The sequence below is a fragment of the Phyllostomus discolor genome, chromosome 8 (assembly GCF_004126475.2).
Source record: "Phyllostomus discolor isolate MPI-MPIP mPhyDis1 chromosome 8, mPhyDis1.pri.v3, whole genome shotgun sequence".
Taxonomy (NCBI): Eukaryota; Metazoa; Chordata; class Mammalia; order Chiroptera; family Phyllostomidae; genus Phyllostomus; species Phyllostomus discolor.
Window position 1 is genome coordinate 53506437 of NC_040910.2, and position 18226 is coordinate 53524662.

At 41.4% G+C, this 18226-nt stretch overlaps 1 protein-coding gene across 1 annotated transcript in view; it reads left to right on the plus strand.

The window, feature by feature from the left end:
* The first annotated feature begins 3174 nt into the window (after positions 1–3174).
* ADAM7 (ADAM metallopeptidase domain 7) overlaps positions 3175–18226 on the plus strand; it is a 57895-nt gene continuing 42843 nt past the window's right edge. The window contains exons 1-3 of the mRNA XM_028521380.1: positions 3175–3210; positions 4549–4681; positions 16024–16127. Of these exons, the coding sequence (XP_028377181.1) occupies positions 3175–3210; positions 4549–4681; positions 16024–16127 (273 nt within the window). The remainder of the gene's footprint in view (positions 3211–4548; positions 4682–16023; positions 16128–18226) is intronic.

Genomic DNA, 18226 nt, shown 5'->3' on the forward strand with positions numbered 1-18226 from the left:
GTGCACTCATGTCCTGGAAAGATGCCAGCCAGGACATCTTTCACTCCTTCTTGGGCATAGCATGCACAGTCCTTCTATTTACAAAAATAGCCCCCACCAAAGGATGTGATGGTCTTGGCCACAATGAGGGGCCCGGCATGATGTGCAGAGATCTATGAAAAATTGAGGACGAATTCACTCTTTTAGAAAATAAATCTACGTACAAACAATGTTCAACAGTAAAGAACTCTCTAAGAACATTAGGACCACAGGCAGATAAAAACTTCTGCTGACCAATGGGAGAGGAAGCTCTCATGACCTGTGGCCAAGGTTGGGATGGTCATTTTCCCGAGATGGTCAGCAGGTTCATTTCCCTGCATTTCCCAAGCTACTGTGGGCCAACTACCAGAAGGGCAGGCACCTGCGGCAGGTTCTGTTACAGACAGCAAAGAAAACCCCTTATGTCCCTCCTGACTGTCTGAAAAGTCTGAATGAAAGAAAAGCCTCTGATGTCCATCAGCCAATACCCGGTGCCCACCACCATCCTTCACTGTCCTAGGCTCTGCTGGCCTCAGAAATCTCTATTGTTTTCTGAGGTATCGACCAGCAGGGGCATTGGCACTTGGTTGGCCTCCTCCAGAGTTCAAGTCTGTGCATGGGAAGCCTAGTGAGGCAGACATCTGGGAAACTGGAAAGCAGTGGCCAGGGCTGTGGGACTTATTGGCACCAGCAAATAGCGTGTGGTTAGTTACCACATTTCATCGATGCTAAAGGTAACATCCTTTCACATTTTAACATTTATAAACAACAGATACTACTTGTAGTAAGCAAATATATATATGGACACTGTATACAAGCATGCATGCATGTACATTTGATGAGTTGATGTTTCCTTTTTTCTCTTCAATGACTGTTTATTAAGTCAGTGCTGTACTTAACTGCATGTCACATGTCATTGGAGTAAATGAACTCATTACCATGTCAATTCATGACACTCCCTGGACCTTGACGATGATCAGGCTCTGCTCTTTTGCATTAAGAAAAACACAGTAGGCCCTGGCAGGTGGGGCTCAGTGGATTGAGCACTGGCCTAAGAACCGAAGGGTTGCCGGTTGGATTCCCAGTCAGGGCACATGCCTGGGATGCTGGCTAGGCCCCTTCTTGGGGGCAGCTGACCCATGTATCTCTCACACATTGCTCTTTTTCAACCTCTCTTTCTGTCTCCCTAATAAAGTAAATAAACACAATCTTAAACAATAAAAAAGAAAAGAAAAAGAAAAACACAGTAGGTTTCTATTTGATGAGGCAATTGTGACCCCTGCTGTCCAGAGTAAGGAACTTGCTGTAGTTACCTGCTGGCCTTTCCTATGAAAAGAGATACACATTGCTAGAACATGAAAACTTCCAGCAGGAAATGAGCAAATCATAGTTCACTTTTTCTTGAACTTTGAAATTCTAGAATTAGCTAGGTAGAATTTTGTGTGGAAACATTGTGAGCAACCCAAGGCGAAGAAGATGTGGTCATAAGTGACTGGGTGACCACTAGGAGGACAAATATTTGCAGACATCTACTGGTCCTTTGGCCATATCAATAACACTTTTCTCAATCTCTTTGACCCTACTTTTTAAATACAAATATATTGAGGTGTAATTTACATACAATACAACACACTTACTCTAAGGGACCAGTTCATAAATTTCGCAAATGTCACCACCACAGTGAAAATACAGAACACTTTCATTTCAGTACCCATTCCTACGCTCTCCTCTGTCAGCACCCCCACCCACAGCCTAAGTCCCATGGAATTGCTCATCTGCTCTTGCTGTGCATTGTTTGTGTTTTCTAGTTTCAAGTAAAGGGAATCTTACGGTATATATTCTTTGTGCCCAGGGTCTTTCACTCAGCATGGTGTGTGAGAGATTCATCTATCATTCCAGTTACCATGATGAATACTCATTCCTAAACTTAGTGGCATGAGATATTTTTGCATGCTCATTGCCTTGGTAGGTCAGGATTTCGTCAGGGCACCATAGAGCACACCCTGTGATGCTGGGGGCCTCAGATGAAAAGACTGGGAGTTGCTTAATGCCTGGGGGCCACAGCAGCTAAGGCAGTGTCATCTTAGCCTGGAGGTTGGTGCTAGCTAATGGCAGCAATCCCAAAGGTACCTTGGACTAGGACACTGATTCATGGCTTCTCCCCAGATGTGTGGCCTCAGAGTTATGAGAATTAGTACCTGGCAGTGCAGGGGTGTAAAACAAGTGCCACTAGACCAGGCAGGAGCTGTATGCCCTTTCCTGACCTAGTCACGAATGTCATATAGTATCACTTCAGGTGCTTTGTGTTGCTTGCAAGTGTACCATGATGCCAATCCAGACCCACAAGAAGTTCCAACAAAGACTATGAAAAAGAATTTGCAAATGTATTTTAAAACTGCCTCATCTACTTCATCGTGTGCATTGGCAGCTTTCTCTTTGTTTACTCACTCAATAGCATGCTATCCTGTGTCTGTAGCATGGTTTGTGTGATTCATTTTACCACTCACGGGGATTAAGGCACTTTCCAGTCTGTGGTTATTCTGAGTATCACTGCAGTGAACATGTGCACGCAAGTCTTTGGACAGGTGGCTTCCTTTCTCAGGGTGAATGCCAAGAGTGCAATTACTCGATCATATGGCAGTGCACATTTAACTTTAGAAGAAACTAATAAGATGTTTTCTAGAATATTATCATGTCACATCTCCATCAGTCATATGTGAGAATCTGAGTTATTCCAAATGTTCACCAACATTAACATTGCCGTCTAAATATTTTTTGCTATTCTCTTGTGTATGGAAAAAAACTAGTGTTCTTGCCTTTTGTTGTTCTCCTTTACTTCCATATAGAACACCTCACTTCTGCTGCTGCTGGCCACCAGTTCTGTGACACCAGAAGGATGTCCTAGTGTTCAACTCAGCTCTGACATACTTACCTGGGGAGAACATCAAGTCCTACAGGTCAAGGGCTCAGTCCCACTAGATTGTCCTGCTTCAGGTGCCAATTGCAGGGAGTAGGTCCCCAGATTATCCACAATTTCTGTCCAACTTGGCTACAAGTTGGGGGTTCCCATGATCTCCTTCCCCTTGGATATGATTATTTTCTGGAACAGCTCACAAAACCAGGGAAACACTTACACTTAATGGTTTATTAAAGGGTATGACAAAGGATACAGGTGAACAGTCAGATGCAGAGGTACGTGGGACAAGGTCTGGGCGGGCTCCGAGTGCTGGAGCCACTGTCACTGCGGAGTTGGAGTGCGTCACCCTCCCGGTGCACAGATGTGCTCACCAACTTGGAGGCTCTCTGAAACCCCCTGCAACTGGGATTTTATGGAGGCTTCCTCACGTAGGAATGATCCGTTATTCATTCCATTTCCATCCTATGTCTGCTTTCTGGAGGACAGTGGTGCAAGGCTAAAAATTTCAAGCTCCTAATCATAGTTTGGTCTTTCTGGTGACCAGCCTCTGTACAGGAGCCCTCCAGGAGCCCACCAGATCCACCTCGTTAGAACAAAAGATGCTCCCAGGGGTCAAAGACCAAACCTTAGAACAAGAGAGGCTTGTATCCCTTAGGAAAGTGCGGGAGTTTTGATTAAGAATCCTGTGCCAGGAACTGAAGGGCAGACATACATGTGTACAGTTCATTTTCTCCTTTCTATACTCCAATCCATCATCCCAGAAAGGCATATGATTAAAAAATAAGTCTAACATAATATTTCTGTGTTTAAAACGTTTGTGGCTATTGCATTCAGAATGAAAAAAAGCATCTTTTTACTCTAGCAAACAGACCTCTACATAATCCATCTCCAACTTATCGGGTAGCTTTGTCTGGTGGCACAGCCCCACCTCCCCAGTCCCGTCTGCCCTGTTGCACTGGTAAACACATCTCTACTGAGTGCCCAGTTCCAAGAATCTTCCAGAGGTTTGGATGTGAGTTGACTTCATCTAAATTATTTTAAAACAATTTTATTCTGATTCTTGTAACAATCAACCAGATAGTTCATACCTGTGAGCAATTTCATCATTCCATCAATATCTAACTATTATACATATAATATTCATATAATGTTTGTCCTGTTTAAGTGAGTATAGTTGACACTTGAACAACATTGGTTTGAACTGTGTATATCCAATTACACATGGAGTTTTTTCAATACAGTCCTGTGCTGTTTTTGATCCATGGTAGGGAGTCTGCAGATGTGGAGGGCCAATGGTATTCATTGATCCTTGCAATTTCATACAGAGGACTTGTGCAAACCCTGGATTTTTGTATGCCTTGGGGGGGGGGGGGGGTTGGTCCTGGAACCAACCCCTCTGCAGATACTTAGGGAAAATTTAGGTAGTTAACTTTGGGGAAAGTCAAAAGTATAATACCACATATTGTTACAAATTAATGAATTGCCTGATAGAGTGAGTGTTCAGGCTACATGTTTCATTTCATCATGAGGTAGTAGGGTTAATTTCAAGCCTGAACTAAAATAGTGCAATCTGAGTTAAGAAATATCGCTGAGGGCCCATATTCCGTCCTTAGCTTTCTCTTTCTGAGGAGACAGCCTTGGCTGTGGGGAGTTCACGGCCCAGGTTTGAGGGCCATGCCCAGCCTCAGGCTGTGACTAATGGAGTGCTGCAAGTCCAGGCACGCAGAGATCAAGCTCTGCCGGAAGGTACCAGTGTGGGAGAAGACAATGGGCACACTGTGGAGATGCTATCACCTTCCTATTTTCAGAAGAAAGGCATGATGGATATCCAATTTTTGGAAATAATGATATTATTTTGGCTCCTAGTATTTGATGGTCTGGCTTAGCTCCTGGTTACAAGTGACCCTGGGGCTTTTAAGCAGCCTTGTGTTAGCTATACACTGTAGACACAGAGAAGCTTGAATTTTCAAGAAAATTAGAATGCCATTTTTTCAGTCACAATACATTTATAATGTTTATCATCATTCTGTAAACTGAGTGCAGCAATAAAGTTATGATAAATTAATCTTCTTAATCTACTACTTATTGAGTCCCGATAGTGAACAAGGTCTGGGAATAGACCCTGCAAGGTCTAGACCCTGCAGGGAATATGTGAACGTTAACCACAACCTGTCTTCAAAGAGCTTGTGCATATTTCAGAAGATAAGATGAAAATTTTACTAATACATCCTGGCATTGCTAGAGTTTGAGAGAAGTGGCAGGAGGAACACATGAAACTTCAGATATATCACTCTACTGAGGTCTACACAAACTTGCTCAATACCAGAGACTACCCTATATCTAGTCTAAAAACACAAGCTAAGAAAAGAGAAAAAAAACTCATTCAAAGTTTCTCACACAGACTGTCAGGCAGAGGCAGGCAGAGTGTTAGGAATGAGGGAAAGGAAGGAACAGTAGTTCTGTGGTAGGTAACAGAAATGTCATGAAGAATGTGGCAGGAGATGTGTGGGTTCAGGAAAGGTGGACAGAGACAGTCCCTCACCCCAGAGGGTAATGTATTATTGTATTTGTCAAATTGGAGAAGAATGGTGGCATGACATGAAGATGATTAAGACACAAAAGACTGACTAGTATACTCTAAGTTCTGTTCGGTCAACCCTGAAAAAGGTGTTTCAGCTGAACCTGGAGGAAGATGAAAGGCAAGCCAGATGTGTGGGAAAGCTCACACAGGGCGCTAATGGAAGGTGCAGGGACACCAAGAACTGAAGAACTTGGTGCAAGGCCAACCAAGCAAATAATCTGTTTCCACTCTTTTGTGTTAGTAATCTTAAAATATTTTGCAAGAAGTGTCTGTACATAATAAGTTATTTGTCCTTACATTTGGCCATTCCTGCTGCTAGGATACATTCTTCAGAAAGGCAGAAGAAGGAAGAACCTCAGACATTCATTGCTAATACTTATTCAGTTTCTTAAAAAGAAAATATAAGCTTTAAGGACAATATCATGAAACAAAGGGTTAATTTGCACTAAAAGCATTTATTGAGAGCCTACTATGTGTGAGGTACTATTCTGGACATTGGGGATATAACACTGAAGAACAGACAACATTTTCTGTATTGTATTCTAGCAAAAGTACATAGATGAAAAAACAAATACATAAACAAAAGTCTTCACTGGCCAGGTGCTTAGTTTTCATTCACCAAGTAGGAAGTGGATAGGAGAGCTTAGATGTACTGTATGAAGGGATATACAATGTAAAATAGAACGTGCAGAGAAGATCTTAATGAAAAGGTGATGTTTGAGGAGAGGACTGACAAAGGTGAGATATGGAGACCTAAAGTTGAAGTGACAACATGCTGGCATATTTGTGCTGGGTACAGCGAGAAGGACAGAGCAGCTGCAGAGAGCCAAGGGGGAGACAAAGGGATGAGATTCAAGAGTAACAGGGTGCCAGACAGTGAAGGACTTGTAAATCATTGTAAAGAATTTAGCTTCTACTCAGATGTTAAGCCATTGGGATATTTTAAAGAGAGGGGTGACATGAGATTGCTTCCATTTTAAAGGGATGTTCAGTTATTTTGGAAAATAGTCTGTGAAGGAAAGGCAAAGATGGAAACAGTAAGACAGCTGATCAGGAAGTTGTACTGACCTAGGTGAGAGGTGACTGTGGTTTTTTCTCAGAGAGGTAGCGGCAGAGGCCATGAAAAGAGGTTAGATTCTGCATCCATTCTGAAGGAAGAGCCCACAATATTTCCTGACACATTGTGCATGGGGTGGGAGAGAAAAGGGGGGCTCAGGACAGTGCCAAAATCTTTGGCTTGAGTAGCTATATATATGGACAGCACTGTCATTTCCTGAGATGAACAAGACCTCTGGAGGGACAGTTTTGGGGATGAAGATCGGGAGGAAGTTTTTTTGAATATATTAAATTTGTGATACCCACCAGACATCAAAATGGAAATACCAAATAGACGACTGAAGAAAAAATATTTCTGGGACATTTGAATGTGTCAGTTAAAAGCATCACGGTAATTTTTAACTCATGTGATTCTGTAAAATCTCCAAGGGAAGAATTATAGACAGGAAAGAGAATAAGTTCAAAGAGTGAGACCTAGGGCCCTTGGACACTTAAAGGTCTGGGGTCTGAGGAGAAATGGTTGAAGAACTTCAAGTCAGAAGGAGCAGCTCATGAGGGAGAAACAGCAGGGCTGGAAGTCAAGTAAAAAAGTGTGTCCAATCAAGAGAGGGTCAAATATGACATCAAAGGTGGCTGAGAGATGAAACAGGTGCGAGGACTGGCCATTGAAATTAAAATCCGGAGATCCCTGGTGACCTTGATGAGTAATTTCAGTAAAGTGGTGGCAACAAAAGAGTCAGTATCTTGTCCCCAGGTGGAGTGGATTAAAGAGAGGAGGAGGACTTATGGACAGTGACTGTAAGATGAGTCTTTGAGAGGACTTTGCTGTGAAGAAGTCAGAGAAATACTGAGGTTACTGAAAGGACACGTGAGGTCAAGAGAATGGGAATAATTTGTTGAAAGATGAAGATAATTACAAGTTGTTGAGGAGTAAGGAGAAGGTGTGACATAGTTTTATAGGAGTATGGGACTTACGAAGGCTATCACCTCAGTCCTACTTATCCAACACAAGAATATCTAATTAGATTGCATTTCATTTTGTATTCTAACACCATTTGGCTTTAAGTTTGTCCTGTTTAAACCATTTGACCTTACTAAATTTACTGTATTTCATAAAGTTCTTATGAAACAGAGTTAAATTGAAGGTGAAAAATAATGTCATCCTATCAACAAATTTGAGAATGTATGTGTTGTGTGTTATTCATTAATTAGTATACTTAACCCACACAGTGATCCAGTGCAGAGAATACTATTGTCCCTAGTTTTTCATGAAGAAACAAAAACTCTAGGAAAATCAAGCAATTTGTTCAATGTCTGTAGTGAAGTAATGGGATTATCAGAATTAAGAGGTGAAATTACTACACACTGTGCTTATTCCAGGTCTGCCATTTCCCAAGAATAACCTTGTCCCTTTGGGAGGCAAAGCGAGTTGATCTTTAATGACTCTTGTATGTATCACATGACAATTACTATGCATATTAATTGGTAAGTCTGTGGTTACAACTGGGAAATGTGATAGTGATAAAAATTCCAAATTTGTCATTATTCTTATAGGTCAGATTTCTACTTATAATGAAAAAGTCTCAGACAAAAAGAAAAAACCAGTAAAAACATGGAAACATAGCATCTTGATGTTAAAAAAAAAGTCTTAAGAGATCAAACAGTTTAACAATCCCAATTTATAAATAAGACTCTGGAGCCCAGGAAGTAAGTGATCTGCCAGAGGCAGCAGAATTAGTCACAGGAGAATGTGGGGCTCCTGACTCCGCATCTAATGTTCTCTGCAGTGCACATCAAGGCCCATTAACGGGCTGAAATTAGCTCCTACAAAGAGAATTACGAGTTCCTCTTAGTTAATGTGGTTTGGGAGTACTTTTATAATGATACTTCTTTTAAAGTAGGACAAAAATGCTAATTTGTTGTTTCTCTGTGAAGCTTTTGCCATTGTTATTATAGTTTGAATCATAGCTTTTTCTTCATCATCTGCATTCCCTTGAATTCATTGTCCCTTTTCTTCCTGTTTCTCTTTACAAAGGTGGTACAAGAGTAAGCGTTTTCAGCCTGCTTCTTAGTTATGACTTAGAATGTAAACTCTGTCATCTGTCATCCATTCTGCACTTTCACCATTGCGAATTTAAGTCCTTAACAAGGTCTGCAGGATTGCTTGCCAAGTTGCTCGCTAAGAGAGAGGGAGTGGAACTGAGGGGAGAAGGGAGAGAAGGGAGCTTCAGAGGGTGAGACTGAGGGTTGTCTAGAATGTGAGGGAGGCCAAAAGGGGAGAGCAGGCGAGCTCTGTGCAAAGCTGGAAGGCCTCCAAGAAACATACTGCTGGGTGGCTATTGTGTGAAGAAATGACCCTGGTGACGACTGGAATGAACATGAGAATCTGTAGCCTCGCACTGTTCATGGAAACTAAATGGGAGTAGATTCCAGAACCTCTTATGAGAGGTTGCACCACTGATTTGCAGCAGAGAAATAAGAAGGGGACAGACATCCCACACATGTCTAATCTTTAAGATCTGCAGTGGTGTACACACAATGCAATATACAGATAATGTACTGTGGATTTGTACACCTGAGACCTATATAATTGTATTAAGCCATGCCACCCCAATACATTCAATAAAAATAAGGAAATAAAGATCTTTTTTTTTAACATTTGGACTCCACAGAACCCCTTTGATATTGGAACCTGTTTCAGGGATCATGTTTTTTGTTTTGTTTTGTTTTTTTTAAAGCTTTATATACTTTCAGTGACCATGCTAATTTAAACACAGAAAGCTGTAACCTGAGATTGAGAAAAAAATTATGGGCTATTTATGATATAATATTAGACTATTCTACACTAGTCACTTGATAGAGTTTGAAATTGAGTTTGAAAGCTTAATTATAGATGGTGATGAGAAAGAATAAAGTTTGCTTCCCCTCAAAAAAAGAAGCACCAGTGAGTCATTTTTTTAAAAAGAACACAGAGCCAGGCAGAAATTTCCTTTTTTAAAAATATATATTTTATTGATTATGCTATTACAGTTGTCCCATTTCCCCCCTTCACTCCCCTCCACCCTGTATACCCTCTCCCACCCACATTCCCCCCCTTTAGTTCATGTCCATGTGTCACAAGTTCTTTAGCTTCTACATTTCCCATACTATTCTTACCCCCCTATCTATTTTCTACCTACCATCTGTGCTACTTATTCTCCATACCTTTTCCCCCTCTCTCCTCCTCCCACTGCCCTGTTGCTAACCCTCCATGTGATCTCCATTTCTGTGGTTCTGTTCCTGTTCTAGTTGTTTGCTTAGTTTCTTTTGGCTTTGTTTTAGGTGTGGCTGTTAATAATTGTGAGTTTGCTGTCATTTTACTATACATTTTTTTATCTTCTTTTTCTTAGATAAGTCCCTTTAGAATTTCATAAAATAAGGGCTTGGTGATGATGAACTCCTTTAACTTGACCTTATCTGAGAAGCACTTTATCTGCCCTTCCATTCTAAATGAAAGCTTTGCTGGATAGAACAATCTTGGATGTAGGTCCTTGCCTTTCATGACTTGGAATACTTCTTTCCAGCCCCTTCTTGCCTGTAAGGTCTCTTTTGAGAAATCAGCTGACAGTCTGATGGGAACTCCTTTGTAGGTAACTGTCTCCTTATCTGTTGCTGTTCCTAGGATTCTCTCCTTCATTTTTACCTTGGCTAATGTAATTATGATGTGCCTTGGTGTGTTCCTTCTTGGGTCCAACTTCTTTGGGACTCTCTGAGCTTCCTGGACTTCCTGGAAGTTCTTTTCCTTTGCCAGATTGGGGAAGTTCTCCTTTATTATTTGTTCAAATAACTTTTCCACTTGTTGCTCTTCCTCTTCCTTTTCTGGTACCCCTATAATTTGGATGTTGGAATTCCTTAGCCTCTCCTCATTCTTTTGAATTCTTATTTGTTCATTCTTTTCTGTGTGGTTATTTCTTTTTTCTTTCTGGTCCACTCCATTGATGTGAGATCCAGCTTTCTTTCCATCACTATTGGTTCCCTATGTATTTTTCTTCATTTCACTTATTGTACCCTTCATTTTTTCATCTAATTTGTGACCAAAATCAACCAATTCTGTGATCTTCCTGATCACCAGTGTTTTGAACTAAACATCTGATAGGTTGGCTATCTCTCAGTCACTTAAAAGGATGGGTTCTGGGCTTCCATTTGGTCTTCTGTTTGAGCCATCTCTCTCTCTCTCTCTCTCTCTTTTTGGTGTGGTTGTACCTGTTACGGTGAGGGGTGGAGTCTCAGGTGTCACCAGGGCTGGGCACCCCAGTCGCTGGGTTGTAACACTGTATGTGGGGGTGGGGTCAAGAGGGAACAATGGTGCTTGCTCCACTCTCTGTTGGACCTCAGTCCCTTCTGCTGCTTCCCCTGAGCAAATTGGGCCCCTCTGGTGCCAATTCCCATGTGGGTGGGCTTGTGCATGCCATGGGACCCTCCAAGGACCTCTCCTGTGAGGCTGGGTGTCTCTCCATGCACCTCAACTCCAACAAGTGTCCTCAATCAGTGTCCCAAAGCTCTACTTCCCAGCGCTGGGATCCTGGGTTGCTCGCACTGCCTTGCTTTACAATCTCTACCTCGCTGGGTCTACCAGTTGCCACCCCTCTGCCAGGGTCTACCAGCTGCCGCTTGCACACTCAGGGTCTGCCTGCTGAAGTCTCGTGTGCCCCAGATGCCTTATGTGCTGGTCCCAATTCTCTCTGCTCTTCGCACTGCAACCCACTCTGCCCCTCCTACTGGTCTGGATGAACAGGTCTATTTTAGCTTCTTAGTTGTCCGACTTCCATTCAGATCAATTTTCTGTCAGTTCTGGATGTTTTTTTGTTTCTAAATTGTTGTTGTCCCTATCTTGGTTGTGCGAGGAGGCATGGTGGGTCCACCTATGCCTCCATGTTAGAAATTTTTTTAATCTCTTCTTCCCACTTATTGATTGTGTGGCTTAAGTTACAAAATTTTTTCTTCTTTGAATGTTCATGGTTGTTTCACTTGGGTTAACCATAGGCAATGCTGTACCTTTAATACTCAGATATGCTAGAAATTAAGGTTAGCCATAACTTGCTCAAAGACATCAGACAAATGCCCTAAAGCCTTATCTTTTAACGTGACACAGTTAATAGTTAAGATTTTATGATTGGCATTTTAAAAAGTTGTTTATCCTTTTGTATTTTCCATAATTTTAACTGTAATACAGGCAGGCTCAATAGAGTTTCTATCATCCAACAAACAATGTTCTTTTTGACTGTTACTGTGAATGGAGCTGAGAAATTTCATTTGACTTGTGGAGAAGTGTGTTCGGTAACCAGATACACTTAGTGTGCCCATCAGTCTTCAACCATCTCTTGTATTTGGATAAAAGTTTTGATTATGTTCAAAACTGCTGGAGGCATACAAGGATGGAACCAGACAATAATCATATTAGCAAACTGCACTCAATGCATTTACACTGAATACAGTGTCTACACGCAAGGCACTGCTAGGTGTGTCTGGTGACAGAGGAAACAAAAGCAAGCAGAGCCTTTGCCTTCTGGAGTATCTCATCTGCTGGAGGAGATACATAGTCAAATAATTAGACAAGCAAGCGTGTGATAAACTAATGTAAGTTTTCAGGTAAAAAGAGAATCTCATTTCATACAGAAACTTGGTCTAGACTGTGGGGTTAGGGAAGGCTTTCCCAAGTGAGGGACCCTTGAACTGAGAACTTAGGAAGGAAGAATTATAATGATTTGGCCACAAAAAGGCAGAAGAGAACTCCAGGTAGAGAAGCAAATGTGTCCAGAGGCCCTTTAGTGGAAAAAAGCACAGTGCATTGGGCTAAGGAGAGAAAGCCAGAGAATCTGAAGCTCAGAGAAGAAAAATGAAATGTGGGTAAAATTGGTGAATAAAAAGTAATAAAAGCCAAATTAGCATTAATATACCTCTGAAAAAGTAACACTTATCTAGCTTTTAATATGCATCAGGTATTGCTTTTGAATGATTTAGACAAATTACTTCGATTAATCTTCACTACAACTGAGAAGAGTTAGGTACCATTGTTACATGTTGATTTCAGAAGGTGAGAAAACTGAGGCAGAGGGAGAGTGGGAGTCATCCAGGCCCATGGCGGGGCGTGGCGGGGGGGGGCACTGTCAGTGCTGGGTGGGACCTGCACCCAGGTGGGCTGCATCTGAAGGTGTCCTCCTATTGACTGTACTATCTAACCTCCCAATAATTAAAAGCTAAAATAATTATAGTTTCTTTTTCTTAGGTGCTTACTATTACCAGTTATCTTTCCAAGCTCTTAAATGTACTGCAACCTGTTGTTCCAGGCAGTGAACAAAATAGACAAAAATTCCTGCATTTATGAAGCTACATTTCTAGAAGGAGAGGCAAGCAATTAAAGTATAAATACATAGCCCTGACCCATGTGGCTCAGTTGGCTGGAGTGTCATCCTGTAACCGCAAGGTTATGGGTTCGATCCCTGGTCCAGGCAGGTTAGTTACCCAGTCTGGCAGATACAGAAAGGCAATTGATTGATGCTTCTTTCTTCCATTGATGTTTCTCTCTTTCCCTTCTTCTCTCCCTTCCTTTCTTTCTAAAAGCAATGAAAAAAATGTCCTCAAGGGAGGATACACACACACACACACACACACACACACACTATATATATACATACACACACACACGTAAATATATAGCATTCCAGATGGCATCTAATGCAAGACAATGAAGGGCTTAGAGGTACAGGGCAGAAGTAAGCATGTCTATTTTGCATAGGATTTTTGAAGAAGACCTCACTGACATAATGACATTTGAGTAGGGACCTGAAGACAGGAAAAAAGCAGGACATGTGTCTGAAAGGAGAGTATCCCAGGCAAAAGAAACAGTAAGCAAAGACACTTGAAGCAAAAGGTTCTTGGCATGTCCAATAAACAGCAAGGTACACAGTGACAGGATTAGATTCAGAGAGGAGAGCAGCAAGAGGAGAAGCCAGAGAACATCAGGCTATTTCATGTAGGTCCTGGAGGCCGTGGTGGTTCTTCAGCTGCTACTCTGAAAAGGGAAGCTGCTGAAAATGCTTGAGAAGAAGAAACACATAATGTGATGTGTATTAGTGAGATCATCCTAGATGATGTATAGATAATAAATTGTGACAGACTAGAAAAAAATAGAATAAGATCAATTAAAAGGTTATTTAAATAAAGTCAGGTAGAGATTGGTTCAGTTTTGGGGAGCACTAGGGGGATAATCAGTAATGTGAGCTACTGGTGGGGATAAAATCCAAAACACAAATAAAGGGTTGTATTGGCAAAGGGACATCTATTCTAATACAGCAAGAAAACAAATGGATAGGGAAGTTTGTACAGGTCCTTTGTACATTTACCATTAATGTTTACTTTTTCGGGTTTGATTTGAAAGACTTCTATATTATAAGGATATAAGGACCTTTCCCCTCAACTTTTATTATATATGTTTCATATATTTCTAGAGTTTTTGTTCATATTTTAATTTGAATTAATTTGAGTTTTATATCATTAATAAGCTTCCATAAGTGAGCTTGGTTGGTGGTCAAAAGGCACAGTTCTAAGATAAATGAGTACTAGGGCATGATGTACAGCATGATGCTGTGGTGAACACTGCTGTATGATATATAGGAAAGTTGTTAAGGAGTAGATCTTAAGAGTTCTTAACACAAATATTTTTTCTTTTTCTTTTTTGGTAACTCCAGGAGATAATGGATATTAACTAAACTTATTAGCATTGTTTCACAGTGTAAGTAAGTTAAATCATTACACTGCACACCCTAAATAGTGCTGTATACCAATTACATCTCAACTGGAAAGAAAAAATAATACAGCTATTTTTTATCTTTCTCTTTTTTTTTTTGGTTGCCCTAATGCTGTCTGGGTTCTTTCATCTGAGTGGGGGTGAAATAAGGGTTACCGTCTTGTGCTTCATCCAGCACTCTAATGGCAGTTGTAATCATGGCCCAGAGCTTTATTTAGCTAGAAAATAAAAGATGTCAATACTTTTATCTAGTTTATTTTATCAAATTCTCCTTTACAGGTTCTACATGTGGCATTTTGCATAGAAGTGTCTTTTTCAACCAATGTTTATATAAACATTCTTTGATCACTTTTTCTAAGGCATATATGATTTTTTCTCTCATTTTTGAACCTTTAGTGCACTGGGAATCAATCATACTTACAGTAGGAGTCAAGTAGAGGTCCCCGCCCAGCCTACCTGCACCACCACCACCATTACTGCCACGAGCATGGCAATCGCTCTAATTAGTACATGATGTCCACCCTCCAGGCTTTAACCTTAAGCATCTCATGAATTGTGCAACATGACCCAAGAACACTTCCTTGAGCAGGATCAAAACTGCCGACCTGCCTGGTGGGCCCTTCATCCTCACTGTGGAAGCAGGGACAAAGAACTGTGAGCACTTGGTCTCAAGCCCACACACCCTCTTCAACCAGAATCATTCAGAATGCTTCTTGGGAGTTTATTTTTCATGATTCTACTCACTTCTCACATCACAGGTATGTCTTAATCTTATTATGTTAGGAGAGAATGTCTCTTTCATCACAAAGTTTAAATTGTAATTGATAAAAACATTACTATCTGTTGCTGATTTTGCAGAGAACACAGCACAGGATGGGGACCAGATCAGGGCTCCCCTTGTGGTTCTGTGATTCGGTGCCCCCAAACGCTCCGAGGTACCGTGGGAAGGAGGCAGGGGTGTCCTGAGCATCTGTGGTGCGGCAGCCACTGTGCTGCCATGAGCTGCTTTGTACAGTAGCCTGCTCAAAATTTTATGTCATGACCTCTGCTTTCCAGAAAAGGAAACTGAGACTCATGTCGACAGATTAGAGGGATGAGATTGTTACTCGTGGCCATACTGCTAATAAACTGGCAAAACCTCGATTTACATAAGAGCAGAGTCCACACTCCCACACTCCCTCTTCTATATGGCTCTGCAGTGAAATGCAGTGAGCGGGGCTCAGCTCACAGGTGACCCCGATGTGGTGGGAAATGTGTGCGTTATATTTAGCCCTGATTGAGAAGCACCAAAAATCCCTTTAACCAGGGAAGCCTGCTATTCAGCTACTGGAGTGCAGACTTCAAATGCAACTGTCCCTGGGAGGTAAAAAGCAGCTTATATTGAAACAGTCCTCTCTGTGAGGAGAAGAAGGTGAGAACTGAGAACGAGATGAAAAGATGGAAGACGCTGACTTCTTTGCCTCCTTTCCAATTTTACTTGTATTTGCCTGCTATGGAAACATCTGTCTGTATTTCCTTCCCCGTAGAGTGGGGGTGCTCTTTTAAAGTGATATTGTACATGGCTGCTAATTGGGAGCAACTGAACTCTTATAAGAGTGACTCTGTTATCCAGTCCCTGTGGTGAATATTAATGCCCCATGTATTTTCCCCTATGCTTCTTCTCAGAAAAGGCAATCCTCCGAGCTCAAGGTCAAGAACTGGTTTATCCTAAAAGGCTCCCCGTTATACAGAAGCGAGATGTTTGGCACACCCATGATGATGATGTACAGGTATAGATTGTGAAATAATGAATAAGGTGTATGGCTTTCACAGGCATGTGGAAAGCCACCTCTGTTTCTGATTAGAAGCAATCAGTAAAAGAGTCTCAATTTTTCTCAGGACTCACACTCAGCTTAGAATGTGTGCTTGGGTGGGTGGCTGGGTCGCAGGTGGAGGATGAGAGGAAGCAGCCCCTTGACAGATTTGGAAATAAAAAGGAGTGAAGTTTGGGTTTTAGGGGTGCCATTAAACATTTTCCAGTTTATGTGAGGTGTTCCACTAACAGCTTTCCACACGAATGGAAGGCGACCTCACTTGTTCTGAGCTGACTCCTTGTGCACTGTGACCTCTGGGCGTTTGCTTTCCAGTGATCTGACATGCAGGCTTATTTGCCTTACAGATTCTGCAGCAAAGTTAGACAACTTTCACAGGCACAACAAGGCCTCCTTGGCCAATTGGTGTTTATTCAGGTGTTAAAATGAAAAACAGTTATAATTTTATTTTCAACAGTAATTGATGTTTATTTATGTAGAAAAGATGTAACACACATCATGGGGTGCAAACTTTAAAATGGAGTTATTTTCAATCTCCACTATGGTAAAAGACTATTGTAAATGACTGCATTTGGAGCCTTGGGTTTTTAATTTGGCCCACAGAATATTGTCACTTTGCACCAACACACCTTGGGAGGGCTAAACTTTCCCAGTGCATTGGCTTTTGTCCCTGCCACTGTCAGAGGAGCCAGCCTTCCAGGCTTCCACTCATCAGGTTTCTCAGTGGTAAATAAGTCACCTTTCAACTCTCCCGATGGTGCTACTGAGGCCTCTTTGCCATGGCTTGAGATGATGGAAAACAACTCTCTATCTGCTGCCATTTGGAAATCACATCTAAACATTTTGTCTAATAACCTCGTTACAAACAGATTTGTCTTAAACTCCAGTTTTTTCCTCACCTTCTTGAACTTTTTGCTGGTTGAATGTTGGTACTCAGTTAAGGGGTAAACACCAGCGTTCCACCACCCACTGTGTCAAAGCTGGTGGGCTCTTCTGGCACCTTTATCTTAAGACTAATCAAGACTGAGTGAAACGTCCTGTAATGAGTGTACAAGGTGAGCCTGACCCCAGGCAGGAAAAACACAAGATGGGTATGGAGCACCTTGTAGTACAAGAAAGTAAGGAAGTTCTCAAACAAACAAACAAAAATCCAAACCCACAATGAGAGGAGGATATTAAAAGAACCCAGGAACCAACTGAGATAGCTCCGAATGGCCAAAGAAGAAACAATGAGAAAAACAAAACAAATAACATAGATTTGGATGATAAGATCAAGTATAAATTAATATCCATGACACTATATTGGTATAAATAATTAGTAAGTAAATAAATAGGGGCTGGGATAGATAAATATCCCATACAGAAGAATCAGAAAGTTGTGGTAAGTATTTCCCTCCCTAGGAGGTTGAGCGTGACTCCTCACCCTGTAAGCAGAGGCTGTCCACACTGATTGCCTTTTGAAGAGCAGAACAAGAAAGGGCAAAGGTCCACCTTGACAGTGGGAAAAGCTGTCAAGTGCCACCTTGGGCAGTAAAGCAAGGCAAACCTCGCCAATGATGTCATGTTGCTGGCATGTACTCTTGCTATGATGTGATGAAAATGGCACTTTATTTTGTTTTCTCCCAAATCTCCCTAACCCCATTCCAAGAATGAAAAAAAAATCATAAAATCCTAAACTGAGGGACAGCCTACAGAATAGCTGACCAGTACTCTTCCAAACAGTCAAAGTCATCAAAAATAAAGAAAGTCTGAGAAACTGTCATAGTCTAGAGGAGTGTAAGGAGACATGACAGTTAAATGTCAGGTGGCATTCTTGATGAAATCCTAATGCAGTAAAAGGACATTAGACAATAACTAAGGAAATCTGGCTAAGTGTAGACTTTAGGTGCAATATCAATCTTGGTTCATCAAGAGGATAAGATATTAACAATATGGAGACCTGAGTTTTGTGTTACAGAAGAATTCTCTGTATTGTCTTTCCAACTTTTCTCTAAGCTTAAAATGATTCTAAAATAAAAATAAACTTGCCCTGACTGGGCGACTCAGTTGGTTGGAGC